The following is a 20860-nucleotide window of genomic DNA, read 5'->3' on the forward strand; positions in this document are numbered from 1 at the left end:
AAGAGTCGGGTGCATAACCAACTGAGCCACCCAGGCACCCCTAGAAAAAGGTTTCTATGACTGATGTCAAAGAAATTACTGCCCATGTGTTATTTTAGGGATTTTGTGATTTCAGGTCCCATGTTTAGGTTTTTAATCCATTTTGAGTTTATTTTTAAGTATGGTGTGAGAAAGTGGTCCAGTTTCATTATTTCAAGTGTAGCTGTCCAGGTTTCCCAACACCATCTGATGGAGACTGTCTTTTTTCCATTGTCAGTGAACCCTCTCACTCAACGATAGACCTCAACACACTTCCCTGAGGTTTTGTCAACGACAGGAACATTCTAAGGGCCTGGCCAGAAAGCCCTGATAGCAAAGGAACGCCTGGAAGACCACACCCCACAGTCCCCTTCCCCACCCAAGATCAAGGGCTGAACATTCCCCCTTCACCCATGATATGCACTCTTCCTGCCCTCTCGTACCCCCCTGAACCTCTCCTACAAAACGGTCGGTGTCCCTCTTGCTGTCAGAGAGGCTGCTTGTTAAAGCCTGAGTCGGCTACCTCCCCTGGCTTCCGGCTCCTGAAACGAAGCTCTCCTTTGCTCTTTTCCAAAACCTCCTCTGAGTTACTTGTGTCTGTTGCAATGAGTTTCGATGAGTTTATCTGAGTTTGGTCAGCAACAGTGTTGCAAACCCAGCCATGGTCTACCCTTTCCATTTGTCCAGTTCCCTCTGGATTCCCAGCCACCAAGCCTCTGGCCTTGGCAGCTCCAGGGTTCACCCACCGGCTTCCTGAGTTAGTGGCACTGACAGGTCCTTTCCTAACACCACTGTATGTTCTTGCCTCCTTTGTCATAGATTAATTGACCATAGGACTGTGGCTTTATTTGGGGGCTTTCTTTTCTGTTCATTGAGCTCAGTCCATGTCTTTTTTTTTTTTTTTTAAGATTTATTTTATTTGAGAGATGGAGAGTGAGCACGAGAGAGAGAGAGCATGCACCAGCAGGAAGGGCAGAGGGAGAGGGAGAAGCAGGCTTCCCGCTGAGCAGAGAGACCGTTGCGGGACTCTATCCCAGGACCCTGAGACCATGACCCAAGCCAAAGGCAGACGCTTAATGGACTGAGCCACCCAGGTGTCCCAATACATGTCTTTTAAATTAATATTTGACGTGATGAAATGGGATGTACACATAAAACTCTTCTGCTAAAGACCAAAGTGTGGTGGTCATCTTTAGAAGAGCATTTACACGATTGATTGAGCTATGAGCTGAACTAGCTGCCTTTCCCAGGGAACATTACTTCTTACCGGAAAGAAGTGATGAACTATGAAGCACCCAGGCATCCCAAAAATGACTTAATACTTAAAAGGTATATACATATATATATATAGACATTGGGGAGGGTATGTGCTATGATGAGTGCTGTGAAGTGTGTAAAACTGGCGATTTACAGACCTGAACCCCTGGAGATAAAAATACATTGTATGTTTATAAAAAATTTTTAAAAATTTAATAAAAAAAGAAAAAACTGAAAATATATATATATTTTAAGTAGGCTCTGCCCCACGTGGAGCCCGATGCAGGGCTTGATCTCTTGACCCTGAGATCGAGCCCTGAGCGGAGATCAAGAGTCGGACGCCTAACTGATTAAGCCACTTAGGTACCCCCAAACATATTCCTCTAAAACAAATCAAAGCCCTGAAATTTTAACCTGTTAAGGAAGTTGATAATGCAAGCACAAGCAGGAGGCAGAATGCCTTCAGGGATGGAAGTGTCCCCAGTTTTCTGCTCTCTTGGAAGTTTTCTTCTTCCAGGAAGTTAGTTCATTCCCTCTTCTTTGTAACTCGCAGGTCAGCCCTTCTCGGAGGGCCTGGAGACCCCTGCCAGCCCATCTGCCTGAAAAAGACATATCTGTTCTTGTCCACATGCCACAGAACTGGGATAGGACTCAGTCCTGCAGGGATCTGCAGAGCGAGAACAGGCATATTCTATTTCCCAAAGATGGCCACAACGGTATGTATCCCATCTCACTTGCTATTCTTAGATGTGATGTTGTCACTCCTCCACTGAGAGGTGGAGATTTATATTCCCTCTCTTGTGACTGCCTTGACCAATAGAGTTCAGTTTTGTGATTCCTGAGCCTACCTGCATCATAAAAGGCAAATCCCTTGGAGTGCCTTGGTGGCTCAGCTGGTTAAGCATCTCTTGATTTCAGTTCATGATCTCAGGGTCCTGGGATCAAGCCCCACATTGGGCTCTCTGCTCAGTAGGGAGCCTCCTTCTCTTTCTCCTTCTGCCTCAACTCCCCCTGCTTGTGCTCCCTCTCTCTGTGTCTAATAAATACATAAAATCTTTTTTTAAAAAGATTCTTTTTTAAAAAATATCACAAGTAGCGGGACGCCTGGGTGGCTCAGTTGGTTAAGCAGCTGCCTTCGGCTCAGGTCATGATCCCAGTGTCCTAGGATCGAGTCCCACATCGGGCTCCTTGCTCAGCAGGGAGCCTGCTTCTCCCTCTGCCTCTGCCTGCCATTCTGTCTGCCTGTGCTCTCTCTCTCCGCCCCCGCCCTGATAAATAAATAAAATCTTAAAAAAATATATATCACAAGTAGGGAGAGAGGCAGGCAGAGAGAGGGGGAAGCAGGCTCCCTGCCAAGCAGAGAGCCCGATGTGGGCCTTGATCCCAGGACCCTGAGATCATGAACAGAGCCGAAGGCAGAGGCTCAACACACTGAGTCATCTAGGCACCCCTAAATACATAAAATCTTAAAAAAAATTTATTTTACGAAAGATGGGTCCTATTTGCATGGTAAATGTTGATATTGACCCATCATTCAGCAATCATGTTTTGTGTTTGTCAGGCACCCAGCTAGACGCTGAAGGGGAGCAGGGCTTCTCCAAGCCATGGCAGCGATCGTGACTCACCTCCGGTCACTAGTGAGACACTGAGACTTCATTCTTCGGCACGGCTACGTGTTGGTCAGGGAGCATCACAGGTATTGGCTGCTTTGCTGCCAGGGGTGGCCACAGCCTAGGAAGTGTTCCATCCTTTTCTACTACCTCAGTGGCAAGGAAGCTTGGGGGTGCCTCGTGGGCATAGCCCCAAACTGTCCCTTGCAGGTGATATGCCTTTTTTGAAAAAATATTTACTTATTTGAGAGAGAGAGAGAGATAGATCACAAGCAGAGGGAGGGGTAGGGAGAAGCAGACTGCCCGCTGAGCAGGGAGACTGATGCGGGACTCAATTCCAGGACCCTGGAATCATGACCTGAGCCAAGAGCAGACTTTTAATTGACTGAACCACCCAGTGCCCGATGATAATGCCTTTTAAGTGGCGCCCAGATGACACTATCCAGAAATACTTCCTTAGAAGTATTAGAGCCACTGTCTAACAGAGCAGGTAGTAACAGATTGATTATAAAATCTCAGAGGGTAAATCCCACATTCAGTTTTCTTACCAAAAAACAAAAACAAAACCAAACCAAACAAAAACCAGAGGGACACAGGACACTTTTGGAGGTGATGGATATGTTTATGACCTTGATAGCAGTGATGGTATTCCAGGTGTTTCCCACGTGCAAACATTAAATGAAGCTGTTAAGAAAGAGTGCTTCCTCCTTTAGCAACACTTAGACGACAAAGTTGAATTGCATTCAAAACCCACTCTAAGTAACATGAGAATTTTCAATAGTATGTTCTATTCATAAGTGAAAGAAAAGGCAAAGCTATTAGGTTGTTTGTTTGTTTTTTAGATTTTATTTTACTTTGAGTCCTCTACACCCAACATGTGGTTGGAGTTCACAACTCCATGATGATGTTCTGGAGGCTCTTCCCACTGAACCAACCAGGCACCCCTAAATAACTTTTTTTTTTCATGTGTCCTCTATAGATGGACCGCCCGCCCACTCCTCACACCTCAGCCCGGGCCACAGACTCGCCCCGGCCAACCAGGTGGCCAGAGCAGACAAGAGCCCAGGCTGGGGCCAACCGGTATTTGCAGGCTTGGCTGATGTCATAAGCCGCCTGTATTAGCCTTCCTTAGGGAGAACGACGACTGTGCTTGTTTTACCCGCTTGTCAAAAATGCTGCTTTGTTTATTTATTCTTGAGCTTCCGTTTCTCTCTTGTGTGTTTCACAGAAAAAGCTGGAGCCCCTGAAGCCAAGCGGGTATCTTGCCTATTGGGGAGCCAGAGTTTTGTCACCCTTGCTCGCTCTCCTTTCTGTTTGTTTATTCGTTTTTAGTATTTTTTAGTATGTTTTAGCAACATTTATTTTCAGTGAATGTCAGAAACTCAGCCTCCTCCCCCCAAAATTAAGAAACTAAGCTCCCCACTCCCTGCGGGCGCCTCCCACTCCTGGACCTCGCGACCCGTGGGTGCCACCTCCAGCCATGGGAGCGCGCTGGTGTCACTCGGGGGCGCTCGGTTTTTCCCACCTCCAGCCTGTCCTGGGTCGCGAGCACCTCCAGTTGGGGTACATCTGTGGAACGATAGAGGAACCGCCGGAACGGTCGTGAAACTTTCCTGCTGCCGTTTCTCCAGGGAACTCGGGGTCCCCCGGATCCCTCCGAGCTCAGGCCGCAAGGTCGGAGCTGATCAGTGGGTCCACTTCTCGTTCCGAGGCGCGGTCAGCCTCCAGTCCGGAGTCCTGGGGATCAGGCAACCGGGTGGGCGTCCGGTGGACGCGAGAACACCTGCGGTCTCTGGCCGGGAGGGCGGGTCCAGCAGCCGCCGCGCCTCCTTAAAGCCACGGCTCCGCCCCGCCCGCCCTCCTCTCGCGCCCGCGGTTCCACCCAACCGCCGGATTCCGGCCGCCTGGGCAGAACATCGCAGAGCCGCGAGCCCGCTCGGAGCGCGCGGTCCGAAAGTCCCCACGTCTGGTTCTGCGTCCCCGGCTCCCCAGATCCGTCGCCATGGCCAGCCAGGAGCTGGCGCGCAAGCTGCAGCGGCGACTGCAGTGGGAGGAGGCGGAGGAGGGCCGCCCCCAGACCGCGTCCTGTGCTTTAGCGGCGCGGGATCCCGAACCCGAGTGCGAGCCCCTAGCCTGGGCGCCCACCGCCAGCGCAGACGCCGAGCTGAGTGCGCAGCTGACCCGACGGCTGGACATCAACGAGGGCACCGCGCGGCCTCGCCGCTGCAAGGTCTTCAACCCCTACACCGAGTTCCCGGAGTTCAGCCGCCGCCTCATCAAGGACCTGGAGAGCAAGTTCAAACTGTGAGCGCCCGCGATGCCCTGCGCGTTGCGCCCGGGAGGACCCTGCGCCGTGGGACCCGAGAGGGGGGGAGCGGGAAGGTGGCGATGGGCGAGTCTTTATGGCCCCGAGTCCCCGCTCTGCTATGATGGGACAGGGTAGGATAATTTAGGAGACCCGGGGTGCCCTTAGCATTTAACTCACACCTCAGATCCTGCGCGCCGGGAGCCCGTGCCGGTGCGGCGGTGGTGGGGTTGGGAGGGGAACCTGGCCTGGCCGGGACCCCGAGAGCAGTGGCCGCAGCTCTCCCTGACTGGGCTCTTAAGTTCCCCTGAGCCCCAGGCTCCCGGGTCTCGACGGCCGGTCCCGCCCCCTCCGCCCCTAGCGGCCAGAGGTGCCCGCCGCGCAACTTCTAGGAAACCTAGTCGCTCGGCGCCACACCTGCCAGCATTAATTTTACCGCCCAAGGGAGAAATTAGCCCCATTGTTTATCTTTTCAAACAAAGGAGGAAAGTTATCCTTGGCTGCCGCGCAGGGTCTGATGTACCCACAGAGGCTGAGAATTGAGAGTTGGTCAAACTAGTTGCAAAAGATCAGGACGTTCCTGGAGCGAGTGTGTCCCGGGAGCCTCCTGGCCGTGTCGCCCTATCTATTTTACCCCTTGCGTTTTGGGTAGGAGGCGCCCGTCGGAACCCGTCGTAGCCCCTGGCAGCCGGTCGGACGGGGGCTCTCTTGTGTCCCGCGGTGAAAGCCCGGCCGAGCCCGGGAGCTGCTGGGCATTGGAGGCAGCGTAGAGAGCTTCCAGTATTAATTAGGCCTTGCATTCTGGGAGGTCCTTGACCTCAGTTTCCAAATCTGTAGAGTGAGGGCGGTAATTGTCCCTGCCTTTTAAGGCCATACGGCATTTTGTACACCCTAAGCTCCTAACCGAGCTATTAATATTATTTCCAGAATTGGACCAAGACCGGAAAAATGCCTGGGGGAGCAGAGGCCTCTGGCCAGGTCATGCTTGGGGCGTTTTTTAAAAGTGCTTGGAATGTGTTTGTCCTCCCGCGTGGAGGTTCTATTTAAAGGCTCTGTGGCCAGCACTGTGTGGCCAGAATCTTGGCCCCTTCTTGAGGCTGGGCTCTCGTCCAGCCTCGGCCTCTGTGGAGGTCAGCGGAGGCTGGCACCCGGAGCGTCCCTGCCTCCCTGACAACCTGATTTCCCTGGCTTCCAGGCATTGTCCTGTGGTGTTCACACCTGGTGGGTCTAGTTTGGGTAATTAAGGAAGGCTGAGTTTTGGCAAATGAAAAAAAAAATAAAAATTGGCCTGGGGTGGAGATGGAAAAGCAGTGGGTGAATGGTTTGTGGGTCCCCTTTGGTTTCTTTCTCGTCAGGGCTCCTCTGGCTCCTTTGCTCCCATGTCCCAGCAGTTCCTCACAGTCCAGCTGGACTGGGGGGAGGGGGATGCGTCTTGGGGACCACCGTCCTCAGGTTGCTTTGAGGTGACTTGGGCTGCTTTATTTATGCTATTGCTTTTTTTTCTGCAGAACATCTTTGAAAGGGTAAGTTTATTTGCGTACTGCCTAAGGGTAATACAGGGAGTCCACACAGGGTCTTTAGGCATGGTGGCATCCGTGAAGAAACAGGGTCAAGCTAAAGGGACAGCAGTGTGTGGTCTAGGGTCCCAGCCTGTGTGTGGCACTACATGTTAGCTCTCTGGACCTGTGGTATAAGGCAGAATTTGAGGTTGCGTTTTTGTTTTTGTTTTTTAAAAGATTTTATTTATTTGACAAAGAGATACAGGGCGAGAGATGGAACACAGGCAGTGGGAGAGGGAGAGGGAGAAGCAGGTTTCTGGACCACAGGGAGCCTGATGCGGGGCTCGATCCCAGGACCCGAACCGAAGGCAGATGCTTAACCGACTGAGCCACCCAGGCACCCTTTGAAATTGTGGTTTTTTTGTCACCTTTAACCAAAATCAGAGTAAACAAAAAGGGAGGTTAATTGGCTCGCAGTTGGTGTCAGGTATGGTTGGACCTACGTGCTCAGATGATGCTATCAGTGCTGTTTCTCATTTTCTCAAGCCAGCTTCCTCTCTGTGTTGTCCCCATTCTCAGGTGGCTTATTATGCCAGGTGGTGGCAGGCTGGCCACAGCAGCTCCAGTAAGTCCAGAGGGCAAGAGTGACCACAGCAAAGGCTTTATTGTGTGTGTGTCTCTCTTTTTAGCTTTACTATTGTTTCTTATTGGCTCTGAACCAATTGCTGTGGCCCGGGGAATTTGTGGCTGCCATTGGCCAGGCCTGAGCCACGTGCCCCACCCTTAGCCACCAGGGCTTGGAGGTGGGGAAGACTGGCTTTCACAGGCTCCCTTGGGGCTCTTGCAGAGGGAGGATGGTCAAGTGCTGGTTTGCTGTGAATGACCTTCATAGGTCATCTTGAACCCAGAGTGTGGGCAGGCTCAGGCCTGCTGCTTTGTTCCCCTCCAGCCATGACTGAGCTGTGCCCAGATGGGCAGCTCCTGTCATCAGGGAGTGGGGTCTGAGGCCCAAGCTGATGCCCAGAAGCCTTCCTAGGAATCACCCCCTTGTGTCCGGAAGGCTGGAGAGGCAGAGCAGCCCCTCTGGTTAGAGTCAGCTGAGCCATAGCCAGAGACACCAGTGAGGCAGGGGAAATAGTGTCACCTTTGGATTCCGACAGACATAGGGCTGCCGGGACCTAGGCTCTGTGACCCTGGGCGAGCCTCATAACCCTTCTAAGTCTTGGTTCTGCTACTGGTAAGATGGGCACAAGCCTCCCGTGAGGGGCAGGTAGCTGCTGCCCCTGGAAAGTGCTGCCATTCTTTTCCCACGTGTTTGGAAAAGGCCCCCTGAACCTGGTGTCAAGACCCAGTTATGCGTCAGGAGTGCGGGCAGGGTGGGGACATAGACCCCTTATTCCAGGGTCCTTAGCTGTGACTGTTGGTGGTGGGGAAGTTCTTTAAACACTTGCATCCTGTCATCAGAATGGGGGCAGTTGTTCCTTTCGGTGGGTTTTGGGGAGATGAATGGGTGACCTTCTGAGATGGCATGTGATCTAGAAGGGGAGAGCCCTTTGCTGCAGACCGGGCCTTCACATTGGCTCCAGCCCTGTGTCCCTGTGCCTGGCCCCAGCTTCAGGCTCCCCATGCTCCCCAGAGACACGGATTGCATGGCCCCAACCCCCCTGAGCTTCCACAAACTCAGCAGCCAGTCTCTGAGCTCCTTGGTTTTCCCTCTGCAAGTGCCTGCCTGTTTCTTCCACCACGGAGGCAGCTGGGATGCAGCCGTCCCTACCCCGCCAGAGTCAGCGGGCCCTAGGTTGGGAGATTCGTTACCTGGCTCCTTCCAACCTGGCTCAGCATGTGGGAGTGACTCTCGGCTATGGACCAACCTCATGGCCCAGCCCTGATTCCCTGCTGACCCTCTTTCAAGGGTGCTTCTCCCTGCATGACTTAAAAAAAAAAAAAAAAACAACGAAAAAACCCCCAGCAACTTTTCAACTATGCATAGGGAGGTCCTCTGACCCCACGCGCACTCCTGCATAGACCCCTAGCTGCAGTTGCCTTGGCCCCTCCCCCAGGGCAGGGCCAGAAAACCCCTTACTGGGGTCTCCCAGGCTCCTTTGTTGCCAGGAGGAGCCCTGCCCATCTGACCCATCCCTGACTCTCCTCCCTGCCCTGTGAGGGTGTCAGCTCTGCATCCATCCTGCTGGTGCTGGTCATTTCCTGCTTTGCCCCCAGTCAAAGCATGGCCTCTTCATCCCTTTCCCTTTTTTCCTTCGCTTTTCTTTGCATAAATAAATAAAAGCATAAGTGTGTTAAAAATCCCAGCTTGCTTTCCAAACTTAACCCACTGTAGGAGCAGTACCGAAGCTGGGAAGAACAGGCACGCAGAGCCAGGCTTCCTGGGTTTAGATGCGGACTCTTACCACATGCTACCAGGAAGGTGACTTAAAAAGCTCCGTGCCTCAGTTGCCCCTCCTGTCAGGTGAGGGTGAAATAGTATGGGCCTCATGGGGTTACTGTGGGGATTAAATAAGCTCATGCATGTGAAGCAGTTAGCTTGATTCCAGGCCCACGGTGAGGGCCCTGGAGGTTTGTGTCACTCAGTTTTAGAGGGTCACACCCCTGTCATTCTGGTGGATGTGCAAATTTTGTGTTGTCCTCTTTTGCTTAATAATTCAAAACCAGGGGCGCCTGGGTGGCTCAGTGGGTTGAGCCGCTGCCTTTGGCTCAGGTCATGATCCCAGGGTCCTGGGATTGAGCCCCGCATCGGGTTCTCTGCTCGGCGGGGAGCCTGCTTCCTCCTCTCTCTCTGCCTACCTCTCTGCCTTCTTGTGATCTCTCTCTGCCAAATAAATAAATAAAATCTTAAAAAAAAAAAAATTCAAAACCAGGGGCGCCTGGGTGGCTCAGTCTGTTAAGTGTCTGCCTTTGGCTCAGGTTGTGATCTCCTGGTCCTGGGATTAAGCCCCCCCCCCCGCCCCGCCCCCGTTGGGCTCCTTACTCAGCGGGGAGTCTGTTTCTCCCTCTCCCTCTGGACAACCCCCCCACTTGTGCTCTCTCTTAGACACATAAATATATACAATCTTTTTTTTTTTCCTGAATATTTTATTTATTTATTTGAGCCAGAGAACACAAGGCGCAGGCTGGGGGTGGCGGGGCAGAGGGATAAGGAGAAGCAGGCTCCCCACTGAGCAGGGAGCCCTATGTGGGACTCCATCCCAGGACACTGGGATCATGACCTGAGCTGAAGGCAGAGGCCTAACCAACTGAGCCACCCAGGTGCCCCTAAATATATAAAATCTTAAAAAAAAAAAAAAATGAAAACCACTTTGCAGTGTCTGAATTATCCTCTGAAGTTGATTTCCCCTGCAGTTGGAGCTGGAGTGCAGCAGCCTGGCCGCCTGCTGAGTGAGTGGTTCTGTGGGGGGCTGTGCCCTCCCTTACTGCCTTTCCAGGCTCTGTGGGTGGGGGTTACTCAGCCACTGCTGGGGGAGTGGAGGAGTATCCTAGGGCTGCTGGGACCAGATCACCGTAACTCTGGGACTTTAAACAGTGTGAACATATTCTCCCGCCTCCTGGAGGTTGGCACCTGAACGCAGGGTGTCAGCAGGGCTCGTCTAGCTATGGAGCTCAGGAGAAGAATCCTTCTGTGCCTCTTGTAGCTTGTGGTGGTCACCGGCAGGCCTTGGCAGCCCTCAGCTTTACAGGCGCCTGGACAACTCCTCCTTGCTAGTGTCTGCTCAAGTGTTCTTGATCTTGATGATGTCAGGACACTAGCCAGTGGATTTAGGGCCCGCCCTGATCTAGGATGACTTCATCTGCGTTTAATTTATTACATCTGTGATGATCCTATTTCCAGATAAGATCACAGTCTGAGGGTCCGAGTGGCGGTGAAGTGGTGGTGGTGGTGGGGGTTCAATCTGATACTACAATTGAGCAGAATTCCCCAGTCCATGTGGCCCTAAGAGTGGAGGGAGTAGGGGGCAAGAGAGAGAGGCCCCCACATTTGGGCATGTCAGAGCCTTAAAGCCAGCATGATTCCCAACCCCCAGCAGAAGGAGGGTCTGTGTTCCCAAAGCCCCATCCCAATGACATGGAGTGGCCATCTAACTACAAACACAAAACTAGTGGAAAAAACCCAACCGCCGAATTCCTGTTTAATCTGAGTTTCTAGATCCAGGCTCTGATGTCGCCTTAGTTCACTCAGAACCTGACTTGATGGGTAGAAAGTATGCCCATTCTTTTTGTTCAGGGTGAGAGAGAGAGAGAGAAAGAGCACGGAATTCATGTAGATACTGCAGGACGGGCTTTGATCTTCTACATTTGATTTTCCTATTTGAAAGTGTTTCGCTAAAATAAAAAGAGAAGGAAAGGAAAGGAAGAAAGGTAAGAAAGAAAGGAAAGAAAAGGAAGGGAGGGATGGAGGGAAAAGAAAGAAAGAAAGAAAGAAAGGCAAAAGAAAAAAGAGAAGAGAAAGTGTTGCTTAGGGATATCTTACATTATCAAGGCTTGGGAAAAAAACTGGATCCTCCCCAGGCTGTGAGCGTGTTGGGGTCTTGGGCTGGAGGGGTCACTTGTCTTCGCAGGGCCTCCTGCACACCTGAGCCTGGCTCCCAAATGGTGTGTTGTAGGAGGAAGAGAATTTTCGAGTGGGTGTGGGAAGCCAGAGCCATCATCCGCCTGGCCAGAGAAAGTTCCCTCTTCATATCCAAGTGTGTTACTGGATAGCCCGAGCCAAGAGAACAGTGGCCTGATTTTAAATGAACAGCGAGAAGGCCCCGAAGAAACTGACTCTGTGTGTGTGTGTCCAGGGCTGTAAGGCGAGCTGGTGGAGGTTAAGGCTAGATAGGAAACTTTAATTACCCCCCAGGCTTCTCCAGGGGCCTCTTGCAGAGGGAGGTATGGGGGTGGGGGGGCAGCCCCTGAAGGGCAGGACCCAAATGCAGCAATCTGGAAATGTGCCTATGATGTCTTTGTAGCTATGCTCTAATCTCCAGTTCCCCAAAGAGAGGGTGGGAAGAAGAGCATTTGGCTCTGAGAGAGCTGTCCTTTTATGGAGCATCCGAGCTGGTGATGTCATAACTGCCCTCCGGACACCACATCAGGGCTGAGCCCATCCCGGCTGAGCCTGGGGAAGGGCAAGGATATTATGGAACTAGGGAGGGAGACAGGGGTGTAGACTGAAGGGGAGGCATTTGCTGTAGAGATGAAGTCGCGGAGGTTTACTGGAGAAGAGGAAGAGAGAGAAGAGGAAGGGTAGGAGGAGGAGAGAGAGCGGACCAGCGGACCCACCCTCAGGTGCATCTTTTTTTAAAAGATTTTATTTATTTATTTAACAGAGAGAGCGAGAGAGCGAGATCACAAGTAGGCAGAGCAGCAGGCAGAGATAGAGGGGGAAGCAGCCTCCCTGCTGAGCAGAGAGCCAGTTGCGGGGCTCGAACCCAGGATCCTGGGATCATGACCTGAGCCGAAGGCAGAGGCTTAACCCACTGAGCCACCCAGGCGCCCCAAGGTGCACCTTTTGAGTGAATTGACTTGGAAGATGGGGAAGGTGCATGAAAATAAAAGGAATCTCGAATTTGGGTGCTTTTCTCCACCTTTAGAGAAAGGCAAGAGCTTCCATCTCCTGATTGCTGCTTCGGTCCATAGTGACCTGCCTTCTATTTGACATTCCCTCACCTCCACTGGGTTTTGCAGCCTTAAACTCTGGCTGCCTGAGGGTGAGGCGCAAGAACCCTGGGCTCTTTGGAATTCCTGGGGAGCATTCAGCCAGAACTCTGGCTGGCTTCTGCTTTGAGGCCTCGGCTTCCGGCACAAAAGGCACCTTGACTGGAAACTAGAACTGTTTCTCAGATCCCTTCAAGTACGGTTGTTTCCCTGGGCTTGCCTTGGACGGGGGGCTGGAAGGGTGTGCCCAGTTCTGGCTATGAGACATCTGCGGGGAGTTTCTTCCTCCTTCCCTGCTCCCCATGTCTCTCTCTGCGGAGGCTCCTTCGCCATCCTTTTTTTTTTCTTTTTTTTTAAGATTTTATTTATTTACTTGACAGAGATCATGAGTAGGCAGAGAGGCAGGCAGAGAGAGAGAGGGAAGCAAGCTCTCCACCGAGCAGAGAGCCCGACGCGGGGCTCTATCCCAGACCCTGAGACCATGACCCGGGCTGAAGGCAGAGGCCTTAACGCACTGAGCCACCCAGGCGCCCCTCCTTCACCAGCCTTAAGGAGCCTTCCCATGCAATGAGAATTTGAATAAGAGGGATTTGAAACAGGAGCGATCGAAGTTGAAATTCAGTGAGTTATTAAAATCTTGCATTATGTAAAAAATATCCTTTCCCCTTTCTCCCTCATATGCTCAGGTTACAGGTGCCTCCTTTCAAAGCTGTGAGGTCTAGGGGACTCCAACTTCATGTATACTCTAGCCCTGTTGGGCCCCGAGTCCAGCGGGTAAATAGAAATCCCTTTCTCGGGGCGCCTGGGTGGCTCAGTGGTTTAGGCCGCTGCCTTCGGCTCGGGTCATAGTCTCAGGGTCCTGGGATCGAGTTCCGCATCGGACTCTCTGCTCGGCAGGGAACCTGCTTCCCTCTCACTCTCTCTGCCTACTTATGATCTCTCTCTGTCAAATAAGTAAATAAAATCTTAAAAAAAGATACAAAAAATAAAAAATCCCTTTTTCTGTGGGGTTGAAGGAGGGTCCGATTTCCCCTGGGCTATGCTGCCTCTGGTTCAGGATGCTGCCGAGCCAGTGGGTCCCTAAACGTGCGCTGAGCTGCTGGGGTCTTGGGAGCTGTGGCAGCCAGGCCAGTCAGTGACCCGGGCGGGGGGGAGATGCTCTGTGGAGGAGCCCCGCACCTGCTCTAGGTTTGGCACACGTCTGCCTTCAGTTTCCTGCTTCATGAAGATCTGTGCCTTTTGTGTACCTTTGCACATGCGTTTGCATGTGCTGATACGCATGCTCTCGTTCACGCTCCCCCCTCGCACACTCAGTGCTCGTGTCCCCTGCGTGATGTAGTCCGGCCCCTAGAGCCTCTTTCGGTTCCTGCGTCCCTCAGTGTTGGTGATCAAAGAGCGCTGTTGGTCCTAAGTCCTAGGTGCTCCTTGGAAGGCCCATGGGCAGGGGCCTCTGAGTCGTTGAGGCAAAGACCACACCATCCTGCAGGATGGAACCTGCCTTGTGGTCAGCGACCTGCCAAGAAAATGGACCCCAGACATGGATTCATTGGTTCCAAGGCTGTGTGACCTTTTGTGATGCCTTCCCCTGTGTTCCCAGCTCTGGTCTCCCATGATCTATACTTTCGTTCACTGTAATCCATGGTGGTACTATGACAATGGTGACGATGGTGATGGTGAGCCTCCTTCTTATCTACTGTGGCTGAGCTTATCACCATTCATTCAGCGAAGCACCTGCCGGGCCAGGTTATACAGACCGATCCGGAAGAGTCACTGCCCTTGAGAAGCTCAAATAAACTTAACAGGGAGCCTGATTTCAGTGATGCTGCTTGACAGGGAGGAATGCAGGTCCTGGAAAAGTCATCCACCACGCCTGTGCAAGATACTTCGTGGAGCCTAGCAGCCTCCCATGAAGATGCTGGGGGGCCCTGGGCTGCTGCGTTCAGGAAAGGGGTCTTGGTCTTTCTGGACACATAGCCAGGGAAGCGCAGCCAGCCAGGTCTGGGAGGGGATCCAGGTCCTTGACAGAGAAGCACTGAAGGCCCAGGCATTGAGGGTCCTTGAGAAGGAGGGTGGCGGCCGACAGCTTGGAGCGCGGTGGGGACCCACCTGACCACGGCGGGCACAGGGAGAAGAGACTTCGCTTCGGTTCATTGTGGAGAAAAAAGTTTTCTCATGGTTGGAGTTGCTGAGAAACGGAAAGAATTGTCTGGAAGGTGTTCGGCCCTTTTCTCTGGGGCTTCAGTGGAATGCAGGTGGTCTGACTTCTTGGGCTGGGACTTTGGGAGGCTGGGGGATGGACTGTATGACCTTCTAGTGTCCTTCAAGGCCCCTGGTGGGCAGACTCCTTCAGGAAGGGGTCAGACAGTAAATGTGTTTGGCCTGTGGGTTCTCGGGTCCCTGCTGCCACTGTGAGGCAGAAGCAGCCGTTCACAATACCCACCAGTAAGCCCTGCTCCAGTCAGACTTGGGCAACGGGATTTGGCCTGCAGGCTGTAGTTCACCAGGCCCTGTTCTAGGCGTTTAAGTCCCTCCAGAGTCCTCTGAATCCCAAGCCCTGGGAATCTGGGCTGGTCTCTCTCATCCCCTTCCTGGGTTTCGCTTCCTGAAGCAGGCTCAGAGCCTGAGGGAAAAAGAGGGAAAAGCCGAAGGGGACGGAGGAGAGAGCCTGGAGCCCTCCCTGGCCACAAATGGCCACCCTATTCTTTGCCAGCAGAGGGGGCCGGCAGCTGGCACCCCCGCAGCTGGGGTCCCCAGTGCAACACTGTTCCCTGGGAAGGGCTGCCTGGGTGTTAATTCTCCTGAGAGGTGGTCCAAGGTGTTTGGGCTAGGCTGTGGACAAGCCCTGGAAAGACTTAAAAACTCCAGATGAAAAGGAAAAGCCAAAGCTAACTGGGTGGCAGAGACTTTGGCCTTGGGCGTCTGCCCTTCCTGAGCCCCGTGACTAGAGCAGGAGGAGCTCTTCACCTCAGATCTTCGGGCCCCCTGAGATCATGTCTCCAGGTGCAGGTACCTCTTTGCTGAGGGGATCCGGCTTCTCCATGGGGTTTAAGGCCCATTTCCCTGAAGCTGAGACCCACTGGTTTCAAGGGAACAGACCAGAATCTCACAAGTACAGGGAAAAACTTGTTATAGAAGTATGATGTCCCCGTTCAGAATCTCTTGTAATATAATGAAGATACTGTAACTTGGAGAGTGGAAGCCTGATGGTGTTCTCTTCTAAGAGGTCCCCCCCATCAGATTAGGTACCAAGTCCTGAAGGCTCGTGCTGAGACTATCTGTGCCCTTCTCCTCGTGTGAGTCAGGAGGCCTTTGGTTCAGGTGATGGAAAACCCTGCCCCGAGCTCATCAGTGAAGAATCATCTCGTATTATGGGGAGTCTAGAAGACAAGGGTGGCCCTTGGGCATGCTTGGCTGCTACTGTCCGAGCTATGGGTCCGGCCTGCTGCACCCCTCCAGTCCTGGTATTGCCTTCATCAGGGGGCCAGCGATAAGATGGGAACTCCCCAGGTCCTACATAGCTGTGACAAAGTCAGGGGCAGGAAAGACCTGGGGGTCTTCCAAACAACGAGGAGGTCTTTCCCAGATGGATCCTGTAAGCCAGTCCCTGGCATCCCCTGGGCTGGCACTGGGTCATGGGCCCACCAGTCAGTGACTGCCCTTCCCTGAGGGGCAGGCACCTGGCCAAAGTGGGGGTTCTGGAAGGGAGGAGTGGGGTCCAACAGTGCTCCTTTTGGGCCTTTCCCTGACCATGGCTTTCTTGTGTCTGTCTTTGTTTTTGTATGTGTGGGAGGGGCTTTCAGAAGCAGGCTTGGGTTCTGGAGACCAGACTGGAAGCAGCCCATTACTAGGGGCTCTGGGCCAGAATGTAGAGGTCTTTGCTCTGGGACACTTGCTGTTGCCATTTTAATCAAGAGCGCCTTTGATCTGTCTCTTTGCCTGTGGTTGTAGATCCCTGGCAGCTAAGAATATTGTGTATTTGGGGTTGGGAGGGAGATGTGTCTGTGTCAGCTCTCCGCTAGGCCAGCTTTTAGAAAGCTCCTACTTTTGCCCCAGGTCACCCTTCCACCTGACAAAGAGCTTGGCTGAGCACGGCCACCTTGCCTCTGGGTTTGGAGGGCCCAGCTGGCTTCCTTGGGCAGAATCACCCATTACATTCCTAGTCTGCTTTTTGTCTCTGAGGACTGTTTGGGGATCCCAAGCCCCCTCCCCAGGCTCCCTGTATTCTTTTTATCATCATGACTGTTGTATCTCTGATTTCTTCTCCTTTTAGAAGGGTCTCCAGGTGGAGAGACAGTGAATGCTGCAGTGAATGGTGGAACCAGCCGCCATCTTGGTTGGGAGTCATAGGCATTGACGTGTCTCCTTTCTTTTAGCGGCCCCTCGTATTATGTTGCTAAGGTCCCCTCTCTTGTGCGAGGGGTGGTTGAGTACGTGGAGGGGTATCCAGGCCTTGTTATATGGTCTTTCAGCGTTAGCCTGGCTGTACCCATGTGTTGCAGGATGGAGGTAAATTCTTCGGTTTTGGAGGTAAAGGCTGGGTTGCCAGCACCCAGTGGCAGCCTCCTTGTGCCAGTTCCTGGTTCCAGGCCAGGCAGAGCCTTGGGAGTGGGGGTGGGGGGGAAACAGGGCCAGGAGTGGTGGACTCCTTCCGGTTGCACTGGGGTCTGATTCTGAAATGAAGAGTGGTGTCATTGCTATCTGATTCTGAAATGAAGAGTGATCTGTCCCTCTGCATCGCTGCCTCTGGGTGGGCAGTCTGGTTTGCCTTCTGCCAGCTTGGGTCATATTTGCAGGAAGTAGGAGGACATTGTCCAGGACCTACAATCTGTGTCTCTGGGGCTTGCCCCTCTGCTCCTTCCCAGTGGGAAGGATGGGCCAAGGCTGAAGCTGATGTCAGCTCTGGGGTTAGACATCTCTGAGGTGGACCCCAGGCACCCGATACTGCTCAGGGAACACTGCTGGGCCTGGGACAGCAGGCCTGGCATCAACCCTCTACTGATAAGACGTGCTGCTGACCGTCCCAGTTCTATGCCCAGGGGGACCTGGTGAGCTCTGCTTGGCCTTGGAGAAGCACTGGCCCCCAATTCTCCCCAGCCCTTCCCTTCTTGGCCTCCATGACAGGGTCTCTGTCCCCTCCCTAAAGGTCTCATGCTTCCTCCACCCCACCCTATAATGGTCAGCTTTATTGATCACCGGCCTCCCCCCAAAACACTGAATGGCCCCCACTTGTCGAGTACCTATGGTGTGCAGGCACTTCTCTTAGCCTTTACATAGCATAACACTGTGAGGTCGGTACACTTATCATCCCCCATTTCACAGATGGTGACACTGAGGCAGAGAGAAACTAGGTCACTTGCCCAGCATCACACATCATGTAAATGGCGGAACTGGGCTTCGAACCCAGAAAGGCTATGCTCTTGTTCCCTGTGCCACTAGCCTCTCAGTGTCATTACCACCTCCTGCCCCCACCCCCAGCCATCATCTCAGGCTCCAAACCTCAGCCATCCTTGACGCCCTCCCTTGCATAACCAGGCCAGGCCGGGGGTGGCATAGCCTTTGTCGGCTTCCTGACCACCTGGCTTGGGGCAGCTGGCCTACCCCGTCCCTCTTCCATGTTGTAACCTTTTGCCAGAGCCCAAATCTCATTACCTTGCTTCCCTCTGTGTGTGTGTGTGTGGGGGGGGGACAACATACAGCATTCAGTAGCTCCCAGTTGCTCAAGGGATAAGGTTCAGGCTCCTCATGATACTGCAAGGCTGGCCCCAGCTGGCTCCACTCTTAACTGGTCTGTTGCCTGCCCCTTCGCCGCGACTCTCTCATACCCCCCAATTTCTAGTCGATTGCACTTAATCATGGTTGATTCTCGTGACGTTCCCCTCCCTTTCATGGTGTTTGCCCTGGGAAAGCAGAGACCAATCCTTGAATGTGGCTAAATACTTGTAATCCTGGTGCCCACCTTAGGGCCAGCCCAGGGCGAGGGCAGGGTTGCCTTGACCTCTGAAGAGGGGTCTGAGCTCTGCCTCGAGCTGCTGCCCTGTGGCCCTAAGTGCTGTCTCTGGGGTGCTTTGCAGCCCTCGGCCGTGGTGGTGGTGGGGCATTCCTTCCAGCAGTGCCACTGACCACGAGCCACACAGACACAGGCGTCTGTAAGTGAGATGTGGAAACAGGTAAGTGACCACATTCTCAGGTTGCCCCCAAGATCGTGTGACCACTCAGCATGCAGGCAGAGCCTGAATTAGGTCCGCTGGTACCAGCCCCATGTTTTTTCCACTGAGGGCCTGTAGGTCCCTTGGCCCCCGGAAGGGCTGCTGGATTTAAGGTGGTTCCAGCCCAGCAGAGGGACACAGGGAAAGGACTGGCTGGCAGGGAAGTAGTGCAGTGGAGATGGGAGACCCTGGGGTCCAGAGGCTGCCAGCCCTGGTGTTTTTTCTTTCCTGTTTGGAGGGACAGCCGAGTCCCCCATCGTCCACTTGGGTTGGGCCTGGGGCCTCGGGCCTCCACTTCCCTCAGGGCCTCCCCCTGCCGTCTGTCTGTCTCTCTGACTCCTGGGTTTGAGGGTGGAGGAGGGGTGGGGCATTTTCAGGGCTGCCGCAGGCCTGACCAAGTTGGTGTGGAAACCCTGGGTCATTTGGGGGAAACGTCCCCCGAGATCCACAAGGCTCTTGGGAATTCCAAGGAGAATTAGGTTTCCAGGGGCATGTCTGGCCTTGTTCCCAGCCGCTCAGAACTTTTATAGGAAGTGTTGGGAACTGAGGGGAGGCACCCCATGACCGTACCCTTGCAGCAAAGAACTGACCCTTGGTCATTTTGACATTCCTGCTCAGAAGAACTGTTTTGGCCTCCCTGCTGCGTCTACTGGGGATTGCTCAGGGCAGGCTTCCCATGGGACGCCAAATGCCACTTGAGACGTCCTGTGGGACGCCAGAGCCCTGCCCTCACCACACTGCTCCTCTTCCCTCTCCTTTCTGGATGGATTGCCCAGAACTTTAAATTCCCAGATCCACTCACTCCACTCCCTGTTCCCAAACCGAGTCCCCAGCCACCTGCCCTTAACCCAAGCCCAGCAAGGGTGTCCCCATTTCTGAAGAACCAAAGGGAGACCCCCAGGATTAGGGTCTTTTACTTAACGAGATATTATCAGCCAAAAACAAGTGAGCCCAGAGAGTTAGAGTAACTCGCCCAGAGACACACATCATACAGTGTTACCAGGGCTTTGCACCAGGGGACCGTGACCTGGGGAACACGCTCTCGGCCACTGCTGTCTTTCGCTGTCCTTGGGAGGAGCCCCCGAGCTCTAATGGACCAGACTGTGCCTGTTACATTGGTGTTGCTGAGTCAGACTTTCCGAGGCCAAGCCCTCACCAGCTCAGAGGGTTCTTGGCATCGGTGCCTTCAATGTGGCCAGAGGACTTTGCACTGCTGACCTATTGTCTCCCTGTCACTGGCATGTTCCCTTGAGGATGGTCATGGGATTCCGGTTGCTTTGTTTCCACGCTGGGCTTCTGGCATCAGCGGGAGAATTTGCATGTAGCTAAAACCTCCCTGTGTGCCCCCCACTGGGTGGGGAGGACCTAGGTAGAGTGAGCAGCCCTTCTCTGAGGTCATTCCCTGCCCTCTCTTCCTGAATCCACAGGGCGGTCCCTGGCAGGGGCCGTGTACTCCCCTGCCATCCATTTGGGACAAAATAGATGTCCTGGGTCCTCTTGAAGGCACTGCCTCCCCTCTGCTGTCTCATGAGGTGCTGTGCACACAGTGGGTGGCCCAATGCCTCTCTGTCCTGCCTCCCCACCTTCCTTTATGAACTGCCGAACACTGTGTCCGAACCGAGGCTGCAGGGTGCCATGGCTGATGGGTGGGAGGGACCCAGCCTCCACTGGCCTCCTACCACCCGCAGAGAGGCTGGCCTCTACCAGAAAAGGAAGGATGTTTGCTCAAAGTGAGCCCCTATAACACAACTTGCACTCACCGCCCCCCTCCCCTTTTATGGGAAAAGTCCAACCCATACCCTGAGCTGAGAGGTCTTTCTGAAGAAGCAGCCTTCTGATGTCGCTTCTCTGGTTCCAATTCTTTTGGAGGTGGCTCCCATCCCCCCGACCCCCACTGCCCTTAGGAAGACACAGAACTCTCAGATTGCCCCCTGGGAGTTGGTTCCACACCACCACCACCACCCCCCCCTTCTGGGACATCCTAGCACCTCTGGACTCCTGACAGTGGCTCCCTCTCTTGGCTCTGCACTCTGTTTCCTGTTAGTTCCTGCTCCTCTGTGCCGACCGCCTCCCTCCACTCCAGCTCTGCCCAAGTTCCGGCCAGATCAGTGCTCAACAGCCTCTTTGTACATCTGCCTGCCCGCTGGGACTGGTCTTTGTGCTCTTCTGCTCTGGAGAGGCCCCAGGTAGACGGGAGCCAGGTGGTGAGGGAGCGCAGAAGAATGGAATGGGGAGCCAGGAACTGATTGGAAATCAAAGACTCTGGGCTCAAGCTTTTATGCAGACTTAACCCTCAGAGTCCCCGTGGCGTTG

The 20860-nt window shown here is 53.5% G+C and overlaps 1 protein-coding gene across 1 annotated transcript in view; it reads left to right on the forward strand.

The window, feature by feature from the left end:
- The first annotated feature begins 4781 nt into the window (after positions 1–4781).
- Positions 4782–20860, forward strand: part of EFHD1 (EF-hand domain family member D1) — a 41683-nt gene continuing 25604 nt past the window's right edge. The window contains exon 1 of the mRNA XM_032355187.1: positions 4782–5189. Coding sequence (XP_032211078.1) covers positions 4888–5189 — 302 coding nt within the window. The 5' untranslated portion in view covers positions 4782–4887. The remainder of the gene's footprint in view (positions 5190–20860) is intronic.

The sequence above is a fragment of the Mustela erminea genome, chromosome 8 (assembly GCF_009829155.1).
Source record: "Mustela erminea isolate mMusErm1 chromosome 8, mMusErm1.Pri, whole genome shotgun sequence".
NCBI lineage: Eukaryota > Metazoa > Chordata > Mammalia > Carnivora > Mustelidae > Mustela > Mustela erminea.